General features: G+C 38.4%; 1 protein-coding gene across 5 annotated transcripts in view; it reads right to left on the reverse strand.

Annotated features, from left to right (window-relative positions):
• The window catches only part of kcnab2a (potassium voltage-gated channel subfamily A regulatory beta subunit 2a), a 117,498-nt gene that overhangs the window by 20,498 nt on the left and 72,991 nt on the right, over positions 1-24,009 (reverse strand). For 4 of the 5 annotated variants that reach the window (XM_028448117.1, XM_028448119.1, XM_028448118.1 and 1 more), the window contains 4 exons: positions 8,543-8,586; positions 7,243-7,280; positions 6,883-6,962; positions 331-375 (listed from right to left, as the gene is read on the reverse strand). In XM_028448117.1, the coding sequence (XP_028303918.1) occupies positions 331-375; positions 6,883-6,962; positions 7,243-7,280; positions 8,543-8,586 (207 nt within the window). Of the gene's footprint in view, positions 1-330; positions 376-6,882; positions 6,963-7,242; positions 7,281-8,542; positions 8,587-23,081; positions 23,905-24,009 lie in introns of those variants that run through there. The other variant, XM_028448116.1, reaches the window with a different exon arrangement.

Here is a 24,009-nt window from a genome sequence, read left to right on the forward strand (position 1 = left end):
CACATCCCAGAATGAGGCTGATGGTGCCAGTCAGCGCCATAAGATTGACACCCAGTCTGATAAAGGGTCTATAGAGGTACACATTGATTCAGGACCTCCAAAGCAGTAAGACAAGTCCCTGGAAGTTCATCCATTATTCAAGGGGGATACAGGAGTATGGGGCACGGCTGCAAACATTAATCTTTAATCTCCACCCCTCCCTGTTCCAGTTCACAACACACTGCCTCCTCAATATGAGCTGAGGTAGGAGATCATGCAAGATTAGGCAGAGCAGAGCAGGCGCCAACGGAAATTAAAAGAGACCAAACCCAATAGAAGTGTGCCTCGTACCTCCATCCCTTCTTCTTTATGATATTTCCAAGCACCACCTCAGCTCTGCGGAGAAGAAAACAGACAGAAAGGGAGATTAAATACAGATAGACTATGGTGTTTGCAACAGACTGCTGGAGGATTTGAGTTTAAATCAAACTAATCAATTCATTTCAGCAGAGCACACACAAAAAGGATGTTTTATAGCCGTGGTTCCCAACCTTTTTTTCCCGTGTACTACCTCCACAGTTTTGTCAAATCTTGTGTACCCGCTCCATAATTTCATATGCTTTATCGTTTGTGGAACAGAGGGCTCTCATAAACCCCTAAATGCGTCTGAAACATTGGTTCACTAAGGCTTAATCTACAAATTAAAAACATGAAATGAAAACAAATTAAATGAAATTAAACAGTTAAAAGTGGATTTATTTAAAAAAAATAAAATAAAAATAATTGTAACTTTTATGTAATTACTTCCATAGTAAGTAAATATGGTCTCCTATGTAAAACGTAGTTAATTATTGTCTCATATTGTCAGAAGCATGATAAAATGGCCTCTACAGCATAAAATAATCCTGTTTCAATAAATTACAGGAAAATATAGTATTTCATTGTGTGTTGAATTTGTCCAAAAAAATAGGCTTAAAAGAAATTGGGAACATTTTCTGATAATTATTAAATACAAAGTGTCTATCGTTCCGGACCCGGACTTCAGACAAATCTGACTATTGTTCCATCACTTCCTGTGCGCATGCGCAGTTCCGTCACTGCCGAACCTTTTCTACATAAACGTAATGTGCCTGTGTTAACACCGTGTTAGGGTAGCCGAGTGGTCTGTGGTGCTAGACTTAAGGAGGGCCCTCCCGTTGGGGGGTTGGGGTCGGTGACGGGGTGCGCTGGGTCCTAAAAATTGTTCTGGGCTTAACTTTAGACACGTTGATGCCAAATACCTGTTTTAGGTATTACCACTCAATCCTTCTCTCTGTTCACAGCCACCACCATTATACCTAAGCTTCACACTTGTCACCAGACTGGATTGATTACACAACACAATTCACCATTTGCTGGTCAGGTGACACCCAACAGCATGACAGAGGTTACTTCCAGGGCCTTTGTTCTCTCATCTTTGGTTTCTCCTGCTCCAAGAATCATTATCTTCACCTCTAATCGACTTCTTTTTATGATGCGGCTCTTAAGCTTTTAAACCAGCACTTGAAGCGTTTCCATAGTGATTTCATCTTTGGAGCTTCCTCCTCCTCCTGCTGGGGTGTGTCTTTCTGTGTTTGAATGACAGCCATCGGGGTGGAAATGGTCATGGCGTGCTCAGACCACTTATGAACTTGAAGTTGTGTCTGCGCTTCATCTAGGGCGGTCTGTAGCTGGGTCAGTTGATGTTGGTATTGTCTCACTTTAAGACAGTCCGCTTCCTTTAATGCCTCGATTATCTTCAAAGCTTTGACCTTCTCCTCCACCAGTTGGTTGTACTGGTCTATCTGGATTTTTGAGTCATTCTCCGCCTTCTTGAGAGCGTTTCTCATTTCTGTGTTTCTCTGTAGATGTTCATCCATGAGACTTTCCTTCTTGTGCAAATCAATTCTCTGTCATGGATGGTCTTTACAACCTCATCATGCTGATGAACATAAAACCACTCCTGCTGCTCAACCAGGTTGTTCAACTGAACAATGTCATGCAGCAAATTATCCTTCTCTGTCTCCCACACATTCCACTGTTCATATAAACTCTAATTTGTCTCCTCCAGTGAAAATCTGAGCATGCTAATTTCTTCCTCAGAGCTTTGAAGCCTGGAGTTGGTTTGTGCTTCTTGCAGGTTCTCCTCCAACTGCTGGGTTTTCTCCAGCAATTGTGTTCTTGTCCAATCCAGTAGATGTTTGAGTTTTGAGATTTTTTTTGTCTTTGAAGGACAGATTGGGTTAAAGTGGCTCGTGGCGGCTGCTTTGCATCATTTGGATTCCCATGGAATGAAGCCCCGCTGCTGGGAGAACCTTCAATCAAACCATGTGGTCCTATGTATCCATTGTGTGCCCCCTCTGCATGTTTGGAGTCTGAACCTGGATGTTTGGCTTCCTTTGGTTCACTCAGAGCCTCTTTGTTGGATGAAGGTCCAGGCAAGTCAGCAAAAGAAAATCTTTCCTTTGTTGTATTTGCCATTTTTAAAGTTCAAGAGAGGAAAAGTAGTTAATTTTATACAAAACAGTTCTTACAACTAAGGTGAGTCGACTTCTTCTTCTTCGTCAGTATAGCTTTACGGCAGTTAGCAACCAAGGTAAGGAGCATGGGAATTAAGGGCTTTAAAGTTGAAAAAGCTGAAATTTCCCATAGAAATGAATGGAAAAGAAAAAATATGATAAGTCAAAATGTTTAAAAGTTACAAATCACAAAAGCAATAGCATAAATCTCTGGAACTTTCTGAATTTTTTGATAGCTTATTTGTCAAAATCCGACAAACGGTGTAAGAGGAGTTAACGCAGACGGAAGAAAAAACGGATAATAATTGATAATTGTTAGAAGAAAGATCTCTTTGCGATTGCCAGAAATTTGTGATACTAAAATGGGGTCACAATCCAAAAAAGTGTATGTGACTAAAATAAAATATAAAAAAATAATAATTAAAATTAGAAATTAAACAGATGCCCGAGCCACTTCAGCTGGCTCCTTTCGACGTGAAGGAGCAGCGACTCGGTGCGTCGGGCATCTGTTTCGGATGCCTCCTGGGCGCCTCCCTCGGGAGGTGTTTCAGGCATGTCCTATTGGGAAGAGTCCTCGTGGAAGGCCCAGGACACGCTGGAGGGACTATGTCTCTGAGCTGGCCTAGTGTCGCCTCGGGGTTCCCCCAGAACGGCTGGAGGAGGTGTGCGTGGATCAGGAGGTATGGGCATCTCTGCGGAGACTGCTGCCTCCGCGACCCGGCCCCGGATAAAGCGGAAGAAAATGGATGGATGGATTAAAATTTTTAAAAAAATCTCTGAAGTTATTAGTGGAGGCGGAGCTTAGTAGCAACATGGCTGCTGATTACTAGGAAGAAGAAGAGAGTCCGTCAGACTGAACCGAGCCGTAGGGTCCTCCAGGCCGGCCAGGTCCAGTGTGTGGTGTGTGTGAAAGTTTAGTTTGAGAGCGGAGGTGTTTAACCGAGCGGCCCCGCAATTAATGTGGGTCAAAGCGATGATGATGATATTCATGTATGAGGAAGAGTAAGTTTGATGATGAAAATTATCCTATTTTACTTTGCACCCGCAAATATACCCCTTTATAACACTACAGAGTAGAGAGTATGTACACCTCTTTGTACATCCAACCTTCAAACACACTCATCTGGCCATAATCTCTACTTAAGCTCCCACTATATGAATACATACTTCCGATGGGCACTGTACTAGTTATATATAAATACATTATATACATTTATTTTTTATATATCTTTCTGAGCTGTATTAATTTTATATTTCTATAACATGAACTTAAAAGATCCTATTTTATTTGTTGGTCCAGAAACAAGTGATTGTGTTTCTACTTGTAGGCTCCAACCCCCAGCATGACTAACAACAATGGCTAAAGCTCATTGCAGTGTAAAAGTGTAAATGTTTGTGTAAATGTAACAGTAAGTGTATTAGCACCACAAGTGTATCAACACCCACATGTTATTCTAATTCTGGCTTAAAAAAAAAAAAAAATCAGAGTAACATAGAAGCTGCAAGAAACTTCTATTACACATCTATACAAGGTTGCTGGGCACACCCCTGACAAGACACCAGTACATTGCAAAGCTGCTTCTTTATTTATTCCTTTTGTGAATCAATATTGAGGGATATCAAAGTAATTCTGCAGGTTGTTGTTACTGATATAGAAAAAAAAGGTTGGCTTTGCATCAAGAATGAAAATCAAAGCAAAGCAATTTTTTTTTGCTAATTACAACGTACATTAAAATGTGCTGACAGCGTGTGTGTTTACTGATAACTGCAGCTTCAGTAAAAGGATAAGCAAAACACGTTTATTTGTGCAATTGGGTATATTTATTAATATTTGTGAACAAAGGCAGTCGATTAGAATGAACACACCAGGGAATCAGAACTATCTATTACATTCTCTTATGTATTCATGTGTTTGATGTTTCTTGTCTTTTGCTCTCGACGCTGAATAAACATTGCAGCACACTCGCATCCACTTGTGACTGATTAAATAGCTGTAAAGCCAAATCTTCACATGGAAGTTGTTTCTATTCTGATGTGCAAAGTGTGTGATTTGTTGGTACATGCAGCTTGAGTCACTTAAGCTTCTTGGGTACAGTTTGTTTTGTTTTTTTTGGTGGAGGCTGTCAGGATTAACACCTGTTCTGCACATACACTCAAGCTGTGTGACATGATATCTCCAACACGTGTGCGTGCCGCAGTCATCCCCTTCTGTTAACCTGCAGTTTGTTTTATGGCTGCACGGCGATCAAAGACGGAGATGGTTTTACTTTCGTGTCAAAGATCAACCGTCAGCTTGTTTTTTTCTGGCACCGACATAAAACAACAAGACAAAGAGAGTGTTGAAAACTACCAAGAACGACAAAAGCTGCTCTGATGACAAGCATCAGACGACAACTGCTGACGGTCTGACTCAGAACAAGACAGACAAACCACTGCAGCCTTCTGGCTGTTTCCTCGCCTCTTTTTTCCTTCAGATTTTGATTTTGTAAATATAATGAAGAAACTATTTCTGGGAGGATTTAAAAAGAAAAACAACTCGGCGCTGTTAATCAGGGATCCTCCCTGCAAAGAATAATCCGGTAGATTATTTCAAAGTGCTTTTAGTTACTACAAAGACAGATTAATCCATGCGAGTACGTAAACCTTCATCCAGCGTCAACAGAAAGCTGCTGTCAGAGGTTTTAAAAAAATCTGTACTAATTAAGACCACAAATATCAGAGGTCTCACAAATTTGACCATGACAGGAAGAGGATGGAAACAACTGTCTAGGAGAGATAAATACATTTCCTTTGTCTCTAAAAAGCCCATAACTCTGTCGATTGGAGGTATTTGCACAGAAAAGGTGTGAAGATAAGGAGAAGGTTCATTGCTTGTTCCACCTGGAAGATTTCAAATCATTGCCACGGAAGATAAGGGAACAGGAGACAATTAGAAGATGATCAAACCTTGAATGTTTTATTTATGTAACCTTTGCTGTTTTGTAACACTGTGTGTTATCACCCTGCACCTGTGCTGTCAGAATTCCTCATCTCTTTAGTTAAGCAGCAGTCGATGCAAAGCGTCAAGTGCTACTTTTGTTCTTTCAAATATACTTTTTTAAACTTCCGTCTTTGTTCTTTATCTGCATTGCATTGGATTATATCCCAGCTGACTCAAAATAAAAGGTAGGGTCACCAGTCCCTTTAAGGACAGTGAATGGAAGCTGAATCTTTCGCAGGAAACTTATGCACACTCCGGTTGTCCATGGAAACCTACAGCAATGGTACCATGATCAAATCAAATCAATCGTTATTTATAAAAAGCACTTTCCATACAATAAAATGCAGCTCAAAGTGCTTTTACAAAGATAAAAATAAAACATTCACCCTGTATACCCCACTACACACAGGTTAAAACAAGGACAATGGCACATGGCTGGGTACAGCAAGCAGTTCCCTAATCAGGTTTTCAGAGTGAAAACAAATCACCAAAAAGTTTTAGTTACATGTATTTATAATCTCAGTTAAAAACCTAATTTTTGATGGTTGCTGGATTATATTGCAGGTTGGGTTTAAAACTTTATATTTTGCTGCTCAAACTACGGTACATCAATACAATTCAACTTTATTTATATAGCACATATTACAACAAAGTAATCTTAGTGCACTTAACAAAATATAAAGTCCATAGTAAGAAAGAAACTCACTTTTATTTACACCCACATGTACAGATAGAGCTGCATTGGTTTTTTCATTCCCTTGAGCGCTCAAGTCATAAAAATGTACTGCTGAACTAAATATGACGAAGCTTGTAGTGCAGTAGTGTACTTCTATTAAGATAATGTTAGTGCAGTGATTCACAAAACTCAATGACTAATCTGGTTAAATAAAGGTCAAATAAACTCTATGATACAATATGGATGTAGTTAACCAGGTGCCCTACACAAATCAAACAGGAATAATGCAAGTATAAAGGATAGGTGTGTGTTTCTAATTGGAACCATAAAACATGATTTCTTCAAAACATAGTAGGCTATATATTTTATTCAGACGCACACTCGTAAGCCTGGGCCAATTTTTCTGCTTTGTTTAAAACACTTATTTTCATAAATAATACTTAAAAAATCTAATTTAAAATTGTTATCATAATTTATCTTTTAATAACCAAGGAGATTTATTTTGTTTAACACATTTTTACTTTTTTGTGTGTCTTTATGCCTGCCCAACCCAAGACTGACTCAACCAACCTCTGGGTTTAGATCGAACCCAGGTAAAGAACCACTGCTTTAGTTTTTATTTCAATTGTGCAATTTTGTTTGTTTTTTTTTTTTAGGCAGGATTGGGAGATGACTATTCATTGATAATTGACCAGTCAGGATATACTTACTTCCCAGCAGCGTAGACCTCCGCTGTGTCAAATAGATTGATGCCATTTTCATATGCCAGAGTCATCAGCTGCTCTGCCATCTGTTTGCAAACCGGGGGAGAAACAGGAAGGGAGGGTGAGGGAAGGGGTAATGACTGCCTTGAGGTGCTAAGACTTTCCACTTATTAGAATCACTTCAATGGGGGTAACAGAGGCATTAACTTTTCTTCACTGACAGTTGAAGATTTCTAGAAGCATCATCAGACTACAGGTCAGAATAGTTAAAATTGTGAAAACAGCTTGAAATATGCCATATAATAAAAAGTGTTCCCATTCACAACCATTGACTGATGGAAAATGACAAAACACATCTGCTCTCACCTCGTCTGTTATTTGTCCACCAAATGTCACCCATGTTCCTGCAGAGGAAGCAATGGCAATCATTTTAAACGCAACAAACAGTAGCAGACACAGGACAATGAGACGTGAAACTACACTTTCTGTATGAATGCATAAAAAACAAGGCGTGCTTGGAAAAAGTGTCCCTGATTCTATATTGATGGCTCTGTGTGTAAATTCTGAGGAATCTGTGCTACCGACTGTGGTTTTCCACTGGATACGTCTCCGCTGCGCCACGGCACCGATCCGGTTTTGCCCTGCTGTCCGCCATCTGGTATTCCCCACCGGTTGCGTTTTGAGTGAGCCATGGTGCACTCCGGTTGGACGACTGTGACGTCACGAGACAGAGCAGTTCTCACAATATTTACACAATTGCGCGAGAACGCAGTTAAAGTTATGTGTTATAAACACAACAATAAACAGATAAACAGGTCAGTGTTCTAAACGAAGGAGTACAAGAAGGTTGGACTTTGTCAACAGCCAACAGAGAAGAGAGAAAACTGCACCAGTAAAACATGAACTAAATCAAAGTTGCTGCAGTTTACAGTGCAGTTACAGTATGAGAGGAAACAACACGGTTAATGTGATTTTGTTTTGACACATTATGACGTTTTGGTGACGTAGTTCTGAAGTGTTTTGTTTTGAAAAAAACCCGATATTTTATTGCGGAGTACGTGCTTAATTTCCTGTTTAGCTTCATTTGCTCTGTGCTGATTGATATATCGTGCACCGGTGTCCGCCAGAAATAGAAGTCCTGCGTATACCTGGTGGAGGGCACTGGGAAGGAGCAGACACGCACCGCAGCGGACCTGGTGGAAATAGAGAGACACAGACTAAAGTGGAAACCTAACAGCTCCGTTGTTGAGGCGGTGACGTAACGCAGCGGAGCCGCATCCAGTGGAAATTGGGGGTAACCACTATAGCACCAGAGGTATTAAACAGCTGGGAGATGATTAGACTTGTATGAAGTTGCAAACTGAACTTTTTGCCTTTGCAACCACTGGTTAAAGCTTATCAGATGGTTGAACTTATTTGATTTTAATATTTATTAAAAAGATGAATAAACACACAAATGATGTATCGAGGAAGAAAAAGGTAGTCATAAAGTCATTAAAGTACATTAAACATACACATATACTTTTTTTAGGTATACATTTATTTCTGAGAATTTTAATTGACAATTTCATAAAGGAAAAGCCAAGAAAAAATCACTTATCAAGTCTGATTGTTACCATTTTGTCAAATACTTTTTAAACACATATTTCTGGATTGGTAATCTTACCTAATCCAAGGCAGGACACCCGCAGGCCCGACTTCCCAAGGTTTCTGTCAAAAATAAGAGGATCACATTAAAACCAATGAGTTTTTGCTTCGTTTGTTGGTGCTAGTTTTTAACTATAAAATGTTCGGATTGTAAAGTAAATAACTATCTTAATATTATGTACATTTTGTTGATAAGTCTTAAGACAAAGAACCACTGTAACTGTTAGAAGCTGACTTTTCTGTATCCACAGCGACACAGTCACAAGAGGTGATGGGTAAGGTAGGAAACTAAATTTAGGAAATAAAACTTGTGCAGCAAAACCCAAGATATGATCCAGGCCCCATAATGACTCCCAGTGAAATTACTAACAGCACACAAGATCCTTTAAATGCCATCTTAAAAAAATCCTTATAGCATCAAAAAAAACTTGACGACTCACAAAAACTCACTCATAAAGCGCTGCACTTTGCCAATTGCTGCACAGTCAAATCTCTCCACTGAAAGCTTTGCTTCGATGTTAAAAAAGCTCTTAAAAATGACAAATCCCCCGATTCCTAAAGTGTCACATTGTGACAGACTGCAGAGGGATCATAAATCTCCTTCCTATGGTAGGAGAAACTCAAACTGCATCTTCAAATCTACCAAGGTTTGAGCAGTTTTATGTCTTTTGATTTGTGAAGGAGAGAAAAACTGAAACCAACAATAAGATCTTCGCTTTGACAACCTTAAATGAAATAGGCTGGTGCTGTAAAAACAGACAAAAGTGGTGTGCCATTGCAGATAACATAACAGGTGCAGGAGTCAAAGTGAGCTTGTGGGAGGATATCTATCTAGTATATAGGACTGGCTGCAAATAACGGTGGCAATAAATAAAATAATAGTCAAGACAGACAGAGGTTTGCAGATGTGTGTTACATGACTGCATTTATTGCTGCATGTGTGTGAGTGGGACTGTGTGGGTGTTTTGTGAAACCATAAAATTGCTGAATTGCTTCACAAAACGTCCTTTGGCAAACCAATGAACATGGACTAAACCATTTTCTTTGGTATTCTAACGTCATCCAAGTGTGCAGCAGTTATGTGTAAAAAAACAAGTGAATAAAATCCTGCTTTTCACAAGCAATTAAGTGAAGTATATAATGTCTATTTCAAAGAAGATAATTCCATATATATATATATATATATACATATCTCCAATATAATTAGCTCCACTGTGAATGTTTATATAGACTGTAAAATTCAGGCATTTTTTCAGATGGGATAACAGCTGCAAAAAACAGTCTGTCTGTATGTACAGTATGTATGTGTGTGTGTGTATGTATGTATGTATGTATGTATGTATGTATTATGTATGTACGTATGTATGTGTGTTTCAAAATTGTGAGCCTGTATCAAATGAGAAAATCATTAGCTGAGCAGGGGTCACAAACTGGCTTAATGTAAATGTATCTGCAAGAAAACTCCAATGCTTTCACAGTCCCATGCCCCCCCCTTATGCTTATAACTGGAACTGATTGGAGATGAACTACATCATACTTTATTATTAGAGTATTATTGATTAGGGGAGTGCACCAAAGAGGCCCAATCCTATATGTGAAATAGGGACCCAAACTGTAGGGTGAAGTGCATTTAATACTATACAGTACTGAGAAGTTTTCCATCAACTGCAGTTCAAAGACTTTAATTTGCTTCCAAACCAGCGGAGTAGTAAATGCTGCTGAATATTCAGTAGGGAACCAAATTCTCTTTCAAATAGGGCAATATCTATACCTCTTCAAACACCTTACAGGCTTAAACAAATCTGTGTAATGTGCACAGCTTTTTATAACTAGGCATGACAGTCAAATTACTTCTGTCTCATTTCCAATAACAGCTTGCCAAGAAGCAGAAGTCCCTTGAAGCAGGAAAGAACACAAAGATGACAGGTTATGGGGATGTCAAGAGTATTCTTTACACAATCAGGATTTTTGGGCCGACCACCAATCAGTGAGTTTAAAAAAAAAAAAAAAAGGTCACAGATCCAATCGTATGAATTCAGTTTGTTTTTTGTAGATACTGAGTGAATTCCTTCGGCACTACCTGAAATTAAAACATTACAATGTTTCGGGACCTAAATGCAGCCCTGTGACTGTGAGTGAGTGGAAGAGTTGAAATATTTCCATGCAGGACCTGAACCGAACATTTTTTGTATGTGTGGGTGCGTGGCCCTTTAACTGCTCGACCAGTGTGCAGAAAGAGAGAGCATGTAAGACGGCAGGCAAAATCTTCTACTACTTTCTTTCTGGCCGTCTTCTACTCTTAAACCAGTTCATAAATGATTGCTTACCCCTTTAGCACTGAAAGAATATCTGTAATATTACGTGAATATCTGTAAAAGTCACGTTTTTCTATTAGCTCTGTCTGCTAGTGCGAAGCATCTCTTCTTCACTGCACAGAATAGTTGCATCCCAACCGAACAGCGCCCTCTGCTGGTCCAAACAAATATCTGACGTAAATACAGTGCAGACTGTTTTTTTATTTTTTAAGTGCAATTGTTAGGGCACAAAAAAACATTTTCAGTTGCACTTTTAAAAAGAAAAAGAACTATTATGCAGTTTTGCATTGTTTACTATAGAACCAGAATTTAAATTATTAGGCTTCTTCTTCATTTGTATTAATCCTTTATTTCATTCAAGATTTATTTTTTGTTAAATTGCATTGTTTTGAATAGGGATTATTTTGACAATGAAAAATAGTACAGTATTTTCTAGTTTTTTCCCCCCAAAAAATAAAGGAATATTTTTCAGTCATCATTTGTCTACAGTCTCATTTTGTAAAATAAATCGTGAGAGAATCGTATCGTGAACCCAGTATCGTGAATCGAATCGTATCGGGAGTTGAGTGAATCGTTACATCCCTAATCAGAATCCTATGTCACACTCAATGATTGCTGTGAAGCAAGGGAGTTATGTGTCCATCATCACCCTGAAACACACAGAAGTCTCCGGCATGAAAGCGGAAGTAAACGGGAGCGCATCGCTCCGCTCTCGACTCTCCATTTTAACATGCTCGGGCTGGATAAACAAAACAAGCGCAGACACACATACCAAAACACACACACACACACACACACACACACACACACACACATACAAACAGCAGACACTGCCCCGCTTTCAGAGCTGTTGGACAGGGGAAGAAGTCTTCGGTGTAAATGAGACGATAAAACAATGCAATGGGAGCATCTACAGAAAGTTTCATCACAACAATGATGTCATTGATCAGATTGGCGAATTAAGACATCGCAGCCAATCACATTAATTGCATAAAATGCAAAATATCGGCCGATCCGATATAGCCGATAAGATCGGCGGAAAGCCTAGTCAACAGAAAAAAAACTGTTTAATGTACAGTACAAACCTGTAAACTAACAGTCTCATCGTGTGTGTGTGCTCACACTTAGCTGGTAGTGTATGTTTCACACCAGAACCTCAAATACTGCAAAAGTGCATCCATCAACCCTTCCCCAGGCCTAAAAATAAGACATTAGAATACACTGCTCTGCCCTTGCCATTGTTGTCATTGTCTGTGTGTCCTTTTGTCAGCAGCACACTGTTTATAATTCACCAGACTTGCATTGAATACTGTTGCAATGACCCTATATTTGAGCCAGCAGACAAGCCGGGGTCAGGTTCTAGCTGAGTCTAAGCAGACTCGAAACGGATCAGGAAAGTCATCTCTGTCATGCTCTCGTCCATTGAGAAGGAGACGGTCAGGATGGGAAGAAGCAAGGACAGAGACGGAATGGCTCTCATCAACTCCACTAATGACAAAATGTGCGAACACACACATTGGGGATGATTTCCAATGACTTGCAGTAATTCAGCAGACAATTTTCACGTCACCATAAACAGTCAGAGGAGTAAAAGGATCTAATCAATAAGCTCATTATAAACACCAGGAGTTCTTTCTACAATAATTGAACACATTAACTCTTTAAAGCAGGCCTGTCCAATTTGGGGTCCGTGGGCCAAAGTTGGCCTGCAAGCAATTGATTTTGGCCCGCTGCCCATATTTAAAAATGCTCTTTTTATCTTTTTAATGTTTTTTGATAGCTTGTTCTGCTCTCTATAGTACTCTACTCTATAGAATCTCTATTTCAACCAAAATTCATGTAATACAGTACAGTGATTTATAAGAAAAAAATCCTAAAGCTAAAGTCCAAATACATAATTTTTCTTGAGTTTTAAAGCATTGTTCAAGGCAGTGAAAAATATAGTGTTTTGATTGTATAGGTTATAGGTTGTCTCCCATTATGTTGAATTTAGATTACACTAAATGTCTTTGAAGACTTTTAAAATAGATGTTTCGTAATTGTATGCCATAATACACAATAAAGAAAATAGTCATTTGATTTTAAAACTATTTCAAGCATTTATTTTACACATTGAATGTTTAGAGTTGGCCCGCAGCCCTCCACCACTATACATTTTTGGCACCTCAATTAAAAGAATATGGGCACCCCTGCTTCAAAGGGTTTTTTTTTTTTTAGAAAAATGTCACCACAGGGCTCAGCACCTTGCCTCCGTATATGCATTTATTTAATGAATGTATGATACTAGATATGTAAACATGTCAGATTTTAGCCACAGGCTCATTTCCATCTGTTGTCCCTGAACGGGCTAATGGTACCATTAAAAACATAGACAATATGAAGAGAAGCACACACACATTAGAGCCACAGACAACAGGAACTACACATTAGGATCACAAACAACAGCAAAGTCAATTCACCACAAACTCAGGCAGAAAAAAGCTCACTCCTCATGATTTACAATTCAAAAATCATTGATTTTGTATTATAGTTGTCAGGAAATAAACACATTTCATTGTCATTTTTCCTTAAAAGAATGTATACTGTGTTCTGAGATACATCAGACCTTGTTCAGAGGCTCAGATCTGTAACGAATAAATTAAATCTAGGTTATGGTTTTTAGGTTAAATGCACATTACCTTTGAAACATTTCTCTAAAATGTCATCCCTTCCATTGAGAGTTGAATGCAGCAATGTTTCATTATCAATTATTCCCATTACAGGTATAGAAGTACAAGTGGATTTTTGAACAAATGTTAACTATATACTGTAGGCTGGTAGCTTAAGCTGTATTCAATATATATGTAGACTGTGATTAAATATAACTACAAGACAAGGTCATGAAAGAGTTAGGTGAATCCCTACAGATGAAGTGTTGTTGCATTTATAATAATATTGTTTTTATTTGAAAGAATGAATTAACTAAGCAAACCTAATAACAATACAAATTCCATTCTGTACATCTTGTTCAAGAAAACTGTTTGATCTCTCAAACAGCTAAAGTTGAAATGTATAATTGGAAGCAGGGGTGTCCAACTCATTTTCTTTCAGTGGCCAAATACAAACAGCAGCAAATTTCAGGTGGAAAAAAAAGCAATTTAGGCATTTTTGTGCCATAGTTTGCCCTTCCATGTATAAATATAGTATAATAACTATGTAAGGCAATTATAACATCCAAGTGATAAAGGACTATCAGTTCCTGCAGGATTTTCACTTGAAAATTCCTTGATTTTGTGACTATTTTTTGTGTAATTAAGCAGATTTATGTGGAAATATTTGAGAAAAATTGCAGGATTTTTTAATACTGGAGAGTTCTGCTATTAAAAATGATTGCAATCATGGGATGTAGACACAAATTTTGAGCCACTGGAAAAATCGTGTAGTTTTAATAAAATTTGTGAATTTAAATGGTTATCTACAAATGAATTTTTAGGTTATTTGCAAAATGATTATTATTTTCTGTCATTTTTACGTTCTCCTGAGAGCCACATTGGATGCTCTAAAGAGCTGGATTTGGTCATTTTAAATGCTTAGCAAAAGATTTGCTGAACAAACCAGGCAAAAACAAAACCAACCCATCTTAGATTCTGCTTAATGTTTGTCAGGAATGAGTTCATGTGTATTTAAAAGAGAAACTAGCTGTTTTTGACAAAATGGGGATTTACATGGAGCATAAATGACACCTGCTTTAGGAAACAAGTCTAAATTTGAGTATGGGCTGTGGAAGTAACAGTTGAAAGCTAAATATTTAACTAAAGTTCTGGAGATGTTCAAACTGTTGTGTCGGTCTTAGTTTAAAGATGTTGCCTGAACCTTTCGACTCGTGCTGTGACTTTAAACACCATTAGCAGTTTGTGCATTAATATAGACAGTTTTCTTTCATGCAGTTGCAGCATGTATATGAAAGCTGTCGAGATCATATCAAATGTTATTTACATTTTCTTTGAAAATTGCTGCATATACACAGAACCCAGAGCCATTGACCAGCTGGCACTGAAGCACATTTGGACAGATGTCAACGGGAATTCATGTATCCAATAATGTGTTTCTTGGGCCTAAACAGATTGTGGGCTCCGAGGGTATTCCCGAGGCAGAATTCTTCATGGGGTATTTTTCAAAGGCTGTTGACTGGGAGGAATCTGCCAGTGTCCGCGGGGATTAGAATTCTGCTTCTATAAAATCTTGGAACGAGGCAAGAGGGGAACTTACACGGATCAGTTTAGGGTTTTCTAGTTAAAGCTGTGCCGCTTTAACCTGGCAAGAGCCAGATTGGGTCCGTGTCAGGCGAATCCTTTCAGAGCCAGGGAGGGACATGAACAGAATGCTTGAAGCTGATTGGGTGAAGCTAGGGATGCACCAAAATGAAAATTTGTGGTAGAAGCCGAATGAAAGATAAACGCATATCGAATGCATCGAGTGCATAAATAGCCTAGAATTGATTTTAAGATGTGTTTTTTTTAACGAAAGTAAGTCTTTATTGAATATTCTGACATTTTTAAAATTTTCCAGTAGTCTTTGCTTTTCAAAAAAAGCACAACAAAGTTTTTCATTTATAATAACCCTTCAAATAAAACAAAACATGCATCCAAAAAAACCTACATTAAAGGGGAGGTATGATGAAAAATAACACTTTATAATGGTTTTGCTACAGTGATATACACTCATTTAGCCTCATTCAGAGGGACAGAGTTAGAAAAGTTCTGTTTCCTCCCTCCGTTGTTATTCTTCATTTTGTAAAAAGTCAGCTTTAAATGGGACAGTTGGATTTTGCCCACGTTGGCAGGTGACATCACCTAACATGCCTCCTAGAATGTGAGCTCCTCACTCTCCAACTATCTAACAGCTAAAACAAACACTGCTGTTCAATATAGAATATATATTTTACTTTATTGCCATATATGTAAATGCAAACTGCACTAATGGACGCCCAAACTGCACTACTTTTTCTGTTGCCGATCTTGTTGGGAGCCACTGCTTGAAGCCACAGACTCATTGTTCACACACATCAGCTGTTAGCACTCCGTGCTAATGTTGCACCAGCCTGTGCAGCGACCCCCGACATCACTTGTGAACTCAGGAGGAAACGATGGGGATGTTAATGGATTCGTGGCTCACAGCGCTAACAACGGACTCGGTGACGGAAAGCGGTAAGCGGAAAAGAGAGAGTCTGGCTGTGTGCGGAAAGGAGGAGCTGTTGCTGTGCTCCTGCAGCAACGCGCACACACTTTTCTGACTCAAAATCACTGCATGTTGATTGATTGCGTCATTGCGTCTATTCGGCATTGCTTTTAACTCACTGAACCAAAGGCCGAATGTGGCTTTTTTTTTGCAATATTCGGACGAATATATTTGGCCACCGAATATTCGGTGCATCCCTAGGTGAAGCGCCTGTTCACCATGATTTGTTTGAGCCAATCACACGGCAGGCACGCTGCTGTGGCTACAACAACAACAAGGCTCCGCTGGTGAAAACATACGTCTTTACCGTCCCAAAATGCACAAAGCACCTCTCGCTGTTGCTCTTTCAAAAAAATGTATTCTAAAACTGAGTTTATAGCAGCTTCCACACAATAATTCTCCTACGTTGACATCTTTCTGCTTTGATTCTGAGCTATGCTAATAGCGGTAGCCCAGCTAGTTCCTCTACCCGCAACTGCGCATGGGCCAGTTTTGCTGAGAAAGGTAAGGGCTAGAGCAGCACAAGATGGATTCTGTTGTTTGTGAACACCAGAAGAATCCATCTTGCAGGCAAGGTTAGTGCTACTTCTACTCTCTCCTCAAAGTAATTCTGAGTTGGCCATTTACACCATATCTAATAGATGTGAATGACATGAGAGTGCATCCTTATCCTTCAACAGAGGATTTAAAAATCTATTTAAAAAATCTCAACCTTTTATTACAGTGCTCTTGACAGCAGCTAACGGTAAGAGTTGAGTTTGACAGAAATAATTTCCAGGTTTGTGGTCAGGTAAACGACTGAAAACAAAAAAAAAAAAAAGAGTTTTGATGAGATTTCCTGGCTCATCCCTGGTTTGACATCAGCATAGGGGATGAAGGAGAACCAAAATGTGTTGCATTATTACAAGCCAGCAGTGTTACATGTTCATGTTTACACACACTCATGGAAAAAAAACATGCTCTATCCTTACATATTGAGGCACTTTCTCCTGCAGGAGAATAATGTACATTTTTGGAGAAAGTAAAGTGGGGGATGGATGTATGGATAAAAACTACAATAAAAAAAGTGATTTTTCATCCCGTGAAATGAAAAATGGAGTGGATCCAGTTTTCCCACCTTTGGTATGTTATGTATTATGCATGCTAGGTATAGAAATGTGAATTACTTTAGTATCCACTTTAAAACAGAGGTCACTGACATTTTGTATGTCCCCGGGGGCTCCCTGTGTGGAAAGCATAGATGTAAAATGTGTTGAATCATTAAAGACACAGGACTAAAAAATAAAATAAAATAAATACATGAAATTAAAAAAAATAAAAACTTTTCAGCATTACAATTGGAAGTTAAATAAGGGTTCTGGATTTATTATTTTCAAGGGATCTTTAAGTGTTTTTTGTTCAATATTTTCCCCTTATTTCCATTTTAAAAGATCATGTGTGGAGTTAGCTGTAGTTTATTCATGTTCATTCAACCTCACTTCCACTGATTTATAAATCAATTTATCAATCTGATTTATAAATTTATATTTAAGAGGTTGTATCTATATATTTTTTTTATTCTAAATATTCATTTTATCAAATATATTGATGTGCATTAATAGCCTTACTGGAGTCAGTTAGAGTGCTACAGCCTGCACATAAACAAAAAATAAAAATAAATAGCCAAACATTAAAATTTATTTTCTAATTGAAATACACAATAGGTGTTCATTAGTTGGGAACAAACTCTTACTATTTGCTTAGTTTAGAAAAACAAAAACAATGATGTGGTTAAATAACACACAAAACTAAGCGAGCGGCATTGGGTGCTAAAGCTTGGCCTCTTAAGAACGGGAATCAGCCTCATATTTGTATTTGTTGTTACACTTTTTTTTTCTTCAATCACTAAGTAAGTCAGAGGCCCATTTTGCAATAAGCAGTTCAAATGCTTTTCATGCAGAAAGCAAGGCCAAATAGAATTTGCAGAGCCAATAATGGGTTCTTTTGAGATCACTAAACCTGCATCCTTTGTGCGAGAGTGGCAGCCTTCTAACCTTGTGGAAAAAAAAACATTTGAACACAACGCACTTATTTAAAACTAACCTGCACACACAAAAAGATGCACCCATTCATCTACTTAATATTATGAATAGCAGTCATATCCTGCCTTTCAGGATAAATATATAATCGAGAGAAAACTGATGTTGTGTGCAAAGTAAACTTACTAAACTTTCTAAAAACGTTTAATTTTAATGCCAAAAAAGGGGTTAATTGTGCTGCGTTTATAAAGCCGTTTGAATGAATGTATTCATCAAACACTATTGTACTATTGTAAGCTTAGCTTAAAGTGCTTTTTTGGCATTGAGAACAAATAGATCGACACCATAGTGTGTTTAAGAAAATTACATGCAGAGAGAAATAAGTGGTGCTAATTCGCCCACACACACATGGACATATTATAATACATCAGTGAAGCAAAGAAAGAACAGCTGTCCTCGTCTTTGCCTTTAACATAGCACACGTGTCCCTCACATGATGACACACTTTTAGACACATAGGCCCAATATCTCACAAGGCCTAGCTCACACTAGCTCATATACTGTACAGTACACTCACTCAGACATAACACCAGTGTATAAAGTAAAACATAAGCTGCACACAATAATAAATGAGCCATCCCACTGTTAGGTTTCTCCCAGTACAAACAGATGGTGAAGGTTCATGCATACAGTATGTTTGGGATGGTACTTAAATGGTTACATAGACCTTAAATCTCACGTGAGTATTTACTCTACTAGTCACAGTACATGTGTGTTCTCAGGAAACTGCTATAGTCTATTTATGTTTCATATTTTGAGGGGGTGTAGGGTCTGAAAAACTGGCTCCCAAATGACGAGGGAAGATCTCAGAAGGCAGGAAACATCCCAGCATGCACCAAAACTCATGATGCCCCAAACACACACCTACACATGAATGTTCATGTTAAAAAAAAGATACTTGGAAAACAAAAAAAAGCTCCACTTCAGTTTGGGCATCAGGAGGTACAAAAAACTGGGTTTCCATTACAGATTTTTGCATAATAAAAGCGATATTTCTAAATGTTGACAAAGTATCGTTGTGCTTTGAACGTGTTTCCACGTGTTATGGTTTGTAGCCTCTTAACTCCCGTGAAATTCCATCCAGCAAGACTTTGCTGCAGGAAGATGGAAGCTCAGAACCTCGTTATAACACTGTATTTCTTTGTTGTTTCATGTCTAATGTGGCAGTAATCATTTTTAAGTATAATGCTAAGAAATGTCCCGGTCTCCTATTGTGTCTACACGTACCGCGCCATGTTTTCTTCGAGAGAAGTGGTCATGTGACCAGTATGTCACGTTCTGTGACATGTATTTGTGGAAAAAGTGTTTTCATCACGTTTTTGCTACACATTTCAACATTGAAACATCTCAAATTCCTCATCATGAAAAGCGTTTTAGAGCTGTTTGAGTCTTTTTTCCCAAATTCAGGTGTTTCCATTACCAGTTGTTATTGCGCTATTTAGATTTTGCGCATTTCCAAGGGTAATGTAAACATAGCTATACTGCTAGGATCTTTCGGTGTGTGGCAACACAGTTTAAAGATACATATTGTCACAGGCAATGATACATTACAAGTTGGGTTTTAAATGCCACTGGCTTACACAACAGTCTGCCAATAGCTACAGTGCTTGTGATCCATGGTCAGCGACAACCAAAAGTGGACCTCAGGATATGTGAGGAATCCTGCTGACAGCCTGGGCTGAGGCCAGTTACTTGTAGATTTACACTATGGGATGAGGTGAGTCAGCTACGATTTACGTGGCCTCGGCAGTAAATGAGACCGAGCGCCACAAAGCAAAAAACAAACAAAAACACTGAGCTTTGAGTTTCTATAGAAATATACACCCAAGGCAAAGCTGGTGAAAGCAGCACTTTGGGGGAAAATTTGTTCATCTGTCTGCACAAAATGAAAAATTGCTGTTCAGCTGAAAAGTGATATACACTTATTGTGATACAAACCTAATCATCACAGTAAAAGTTTACAAGTTTACAACACCCAAGCAAATACAACTTTTTTGTAGCTTTGTTTTATGTTTGAGCAAAAATGTGTAACATACATTTGTTCTTTCTATTACATTGCTGCAGTTTGTGTAGTGAATTAGGATGTATAGCATCCTCATTATTAATAATAATAGTGTTGCTCCTCACCATTCTTTTCCCACAAGTTTAGTCCGATTTCCACAACCAATGTACCCCAGCATACAAAATACTAACACTTCAGGGCACACCTTTCGGTCTTCTGGCCAGGGTCTCCTAAAGATCCCTGAAACTCATTTTAAAACCCGGGGAGACCTGGCGTTCCAGGATGTGGCCCCCAGACTCTGGAATGACCTGCACCAGTCCCTCCGGGAGCTTGACTGTGTGGACTCTTTTAAGAATAATTTGGAGACTGCACTCGTCAGAAAAGCCTTTGGTTAAATGTATTTTAATTTGATTTGTAACTTTTATTGTCCTTTTTATCCTTTTATGATGCAGTTGTTGTAAATTCACCTTTGTTTTACTTTCCTTTTAAAATGTTGCTCCTGTTGTTTTAATTCCTCCTCTGTTCTGTAAAGCACTTTGTGATTTTTATCTAAGAAAAGCGCTTTATAAATAAAAATTACTTCATTATTAAGGACACTCTTGCTATCGCCTGGCATTTTTGTAAGTTCAATAGTTATTGATTAATTGGCAAATTTTATTAAAACTATTGGGAACAGTGAGCCGAGCACCTCCTGCTGTTAATCATTATTAATTGAGTTTACTCTATTAATAATAATGACACCGAGGGGTTCACTTTCTGCATCCTCACTTGCATTTTCTTTGCAGTTTGTTTAGTCATTATCATTATTTGTAGTGAGCTGTAATTTTTTGCATTTATTTAAATTAACCCAGATATATACAACACACAACAAAATATCCACATAAAAATATAATCAATCTACTCTAACCAGGGCGGTCATGAAAGGTTTATTCACATGCTTGCTAAATCTTTCAATATTCCTTGCTTATTCAAAAAGCTGACTTTACATAATTATGAGCTATTTCGCCTGCCCCATTAATTTCATCCTGGTTGAAGGTGGGTGGAGCGCATGCCTGATGAATATAACCAGCCCTATCAGACAAAAACAGATTCACATTACAGCATTACAGCCATGACAATCCCTCTGTACCTCAGGAAGGCTTTCTTTGATGCTTCCCTTGGCTTTGAGGGAGGGAAATAGCTTTCAACTGATCATTAATGCATATGGATGGGGACTGCCATGAGCTAAGGCTGCCATTCAAGGTAATCGATGACTGTAAGCACATTGAACTGAACTTTATTTTTAATGATGGTATTGTTTGTTGGGTTAAGTACTGGACTGATGATTCAGGTATTAAAATACCCAACATGTGATAAAATAGCAATGAAAAGCAGTGAGAAGCTGATGGCTGAAATTAGAAATGGCAACACTAAAGTGTGTGCAAGCTTAATTCCTCCTGAAGGAATGTTTGAAAGATACATAGTGACATGAGCGAAAATCGCTCCAGCCTACTGTACTTCCTCTTGGGCACTCTACACACCAGAATTAACCCTTTCTCACTCTTACTCTCTTCTTACATTCCATTAAAAAACCCAGAACACTAAGTTATAGCCTCAGTGCATCTCTGTGCCTCATCCTGCATTAAGGGCAGCAATGGCTTCATTGTACATGAACACAAACACAGAGCCTATTATGTTCCTTGAACTATTCCGTGGAAGCAGCACAAACAGCCGCAAGGTCCTCGAGCTGAAAATAATTTTACTCATTCAATATCATCAGCCTCAATAATGACAGTGTGCCAACGTGGCAAAGAGGCTAGAACCAAGTACAGAAGATACAAATTTGCTTGTGCAGTTGATCTTAAAGTGTTTCAAGTAATTGAATTCAAGTCATTGTTTCTAAAATACATCCGTGTGAGTATAAATTTTACATTGATTTTGTGAGTCTTGTGATTCAAGACAACACTGTTTTACTACAAAAAAGACAAGAAAAAAGGAAGGATATCACGATTGCAGTTACACATATATACTAGTGGGGGTTAAAAAATGGTCAAAAATATTATTTATTATGCTCTAACATGCACTCAAACAAAAATTGTCAAGGACAGATATTGCATAGAAACTGTTGCTCAGTAACTAAAACTGAGACAAATCTGAGCAGGCACAGCCTTTCAATTCTGCCCCATAATTTACCATTAACTCATTTCCACTTAGCGCTTCAACATGCACCTCAAGATCTTCCATTTGATAATCATTCTTTTGTTCATTTTGCAGACCTAGTGGTAGAAGCTGAACTATTTTGAATAATTCACTTCAGAAATAGAGAACACTTATATTTAGATAATGATGTATTTCTAAAAGTACACTATTCATTACTAAGTATTGGTGTAGAAATCCAAATAGGCATGATATCAATATCTGCTACTGCAAACCAATATATTTATCAAAATGGTCAGTATTGTTTATATAGGGTGAAAATGGGTGGCAACAATGTAATTGTTTTAACACGAACTACAATGGTATTTTATGGTTTTTATATTGGCTTATATGTGCTGAACGTAATCATTCTAAGATAGTCACCAATAAAATCACATTATATATCATACTGGCGTTAATGCACAAAACCAAGAGAAATCAAAGACTTTTAATCTGGAATTTTGTGCTACGTTTTAGCTATTACTATTAATGTATTTATAATTACAAAGAATTATAGGTAAAACTCATCTGTTCAAATTGGACCAAAAGTCTGAGAAAGTTTGAATTGCTGTTCAATTACAAATGACTTAATTTTTTAAAGATGAACTTCTGTATTATCATCTTTCTCCTACAGGTTGAGTTTAACAGGCATGACAGGGAAGAGAAAATTATAAACGCATGACTTCTCTGTCAACCACCGGCGTGTCCTGAACCATTTAGCTCATCTTTCAATTCTTTAGATGTGACGCAGAGCCCTTAGTATTACCCTACCTATATTTCATGCCAGTCTTCATGCTCTGCTCACTGGAAGAAGGCACGCTCTGAACTGAGAGTTGCCCAAGACTGCGAGCCACCATCGCCACTGCTCTGAACTTGCTGCGGGTGCCGGTGCTGGGGCTGTTGGCATTCTGTCGATTGAGCCGATCTTCCGTGGTGCGACTGACGCCCCCACGATGGTCAGTGCACACTAAAGAAACCTGCATCTTGGCCTCTGGACACTTTTTCCAAAAATGTTTCCCAAATTGAAAACTACTTTTGGAAGTGAAGAGTCTGAGTTTCCTTGCAAGACAAGAGACAACAGCTTAAAGAATGCAATTTCTTAGTCCATGTTTCTGTTGGAAATCTCTGGTCAGTTCTTCAGACAAATCAAAATGAATCAGTTCCAGTCAACAGAGGGTGAAAGCTGCTGAGAGGAGATGAGACTGTGCTCAGATTGCACAAAATCCAACCAAGCACAGCATTTTATGTCCAATGACAGAGCTGTACCAAAAAAAAATCCAATTGGTGCACATTTCAGACACAAATCGTCCAGCACATCATAAAGTAGACTACAGAAAACCCAATTTTCCAAACGAACCAGGATTTGTAAAGATTTATTTTCCTTTTAGGTTCCTACTTGATTGACCGAGGAGTTCCTTCTTTTTTCCCGATCATTCAATAGCAGAAAATGAAGGTGAGAATAAAACAGTCCAAGAGCTTTTCATCTCAATTCTTGTGTCCACCTCAATAGAAGAGCTGGCAACTGAAATTCTACAAGATCCTACTGCCTGCGAGTGAGAGGGCAACCCCTCAGATTTACGTCCAGAGCCGACTGTTGCCTGGATTAAACTTCCATCTGTATGACAAGTGCCCAGCATAAAGCGGCCGAGTACACACAAGCATTGGAGAAGAGAGAGAGAGAGAGAGAGAAGACAGGAGG

The sequence above is a fragment of the Gouania willdenowi genome, chromosome 5 (assembly GCF_900634775.1).
Source record: "Gouania willdenowi chromosome 5, fGouWil2.1, whole genome shotgun sequence".
In the NCBI taxonomy this organism is placed as follows: Eukaryota; Metazoa; Chordata; class Actinopteri; order Blenniiformes; family Gobiesocidae; genus Gouania; species Gouania willdenowi.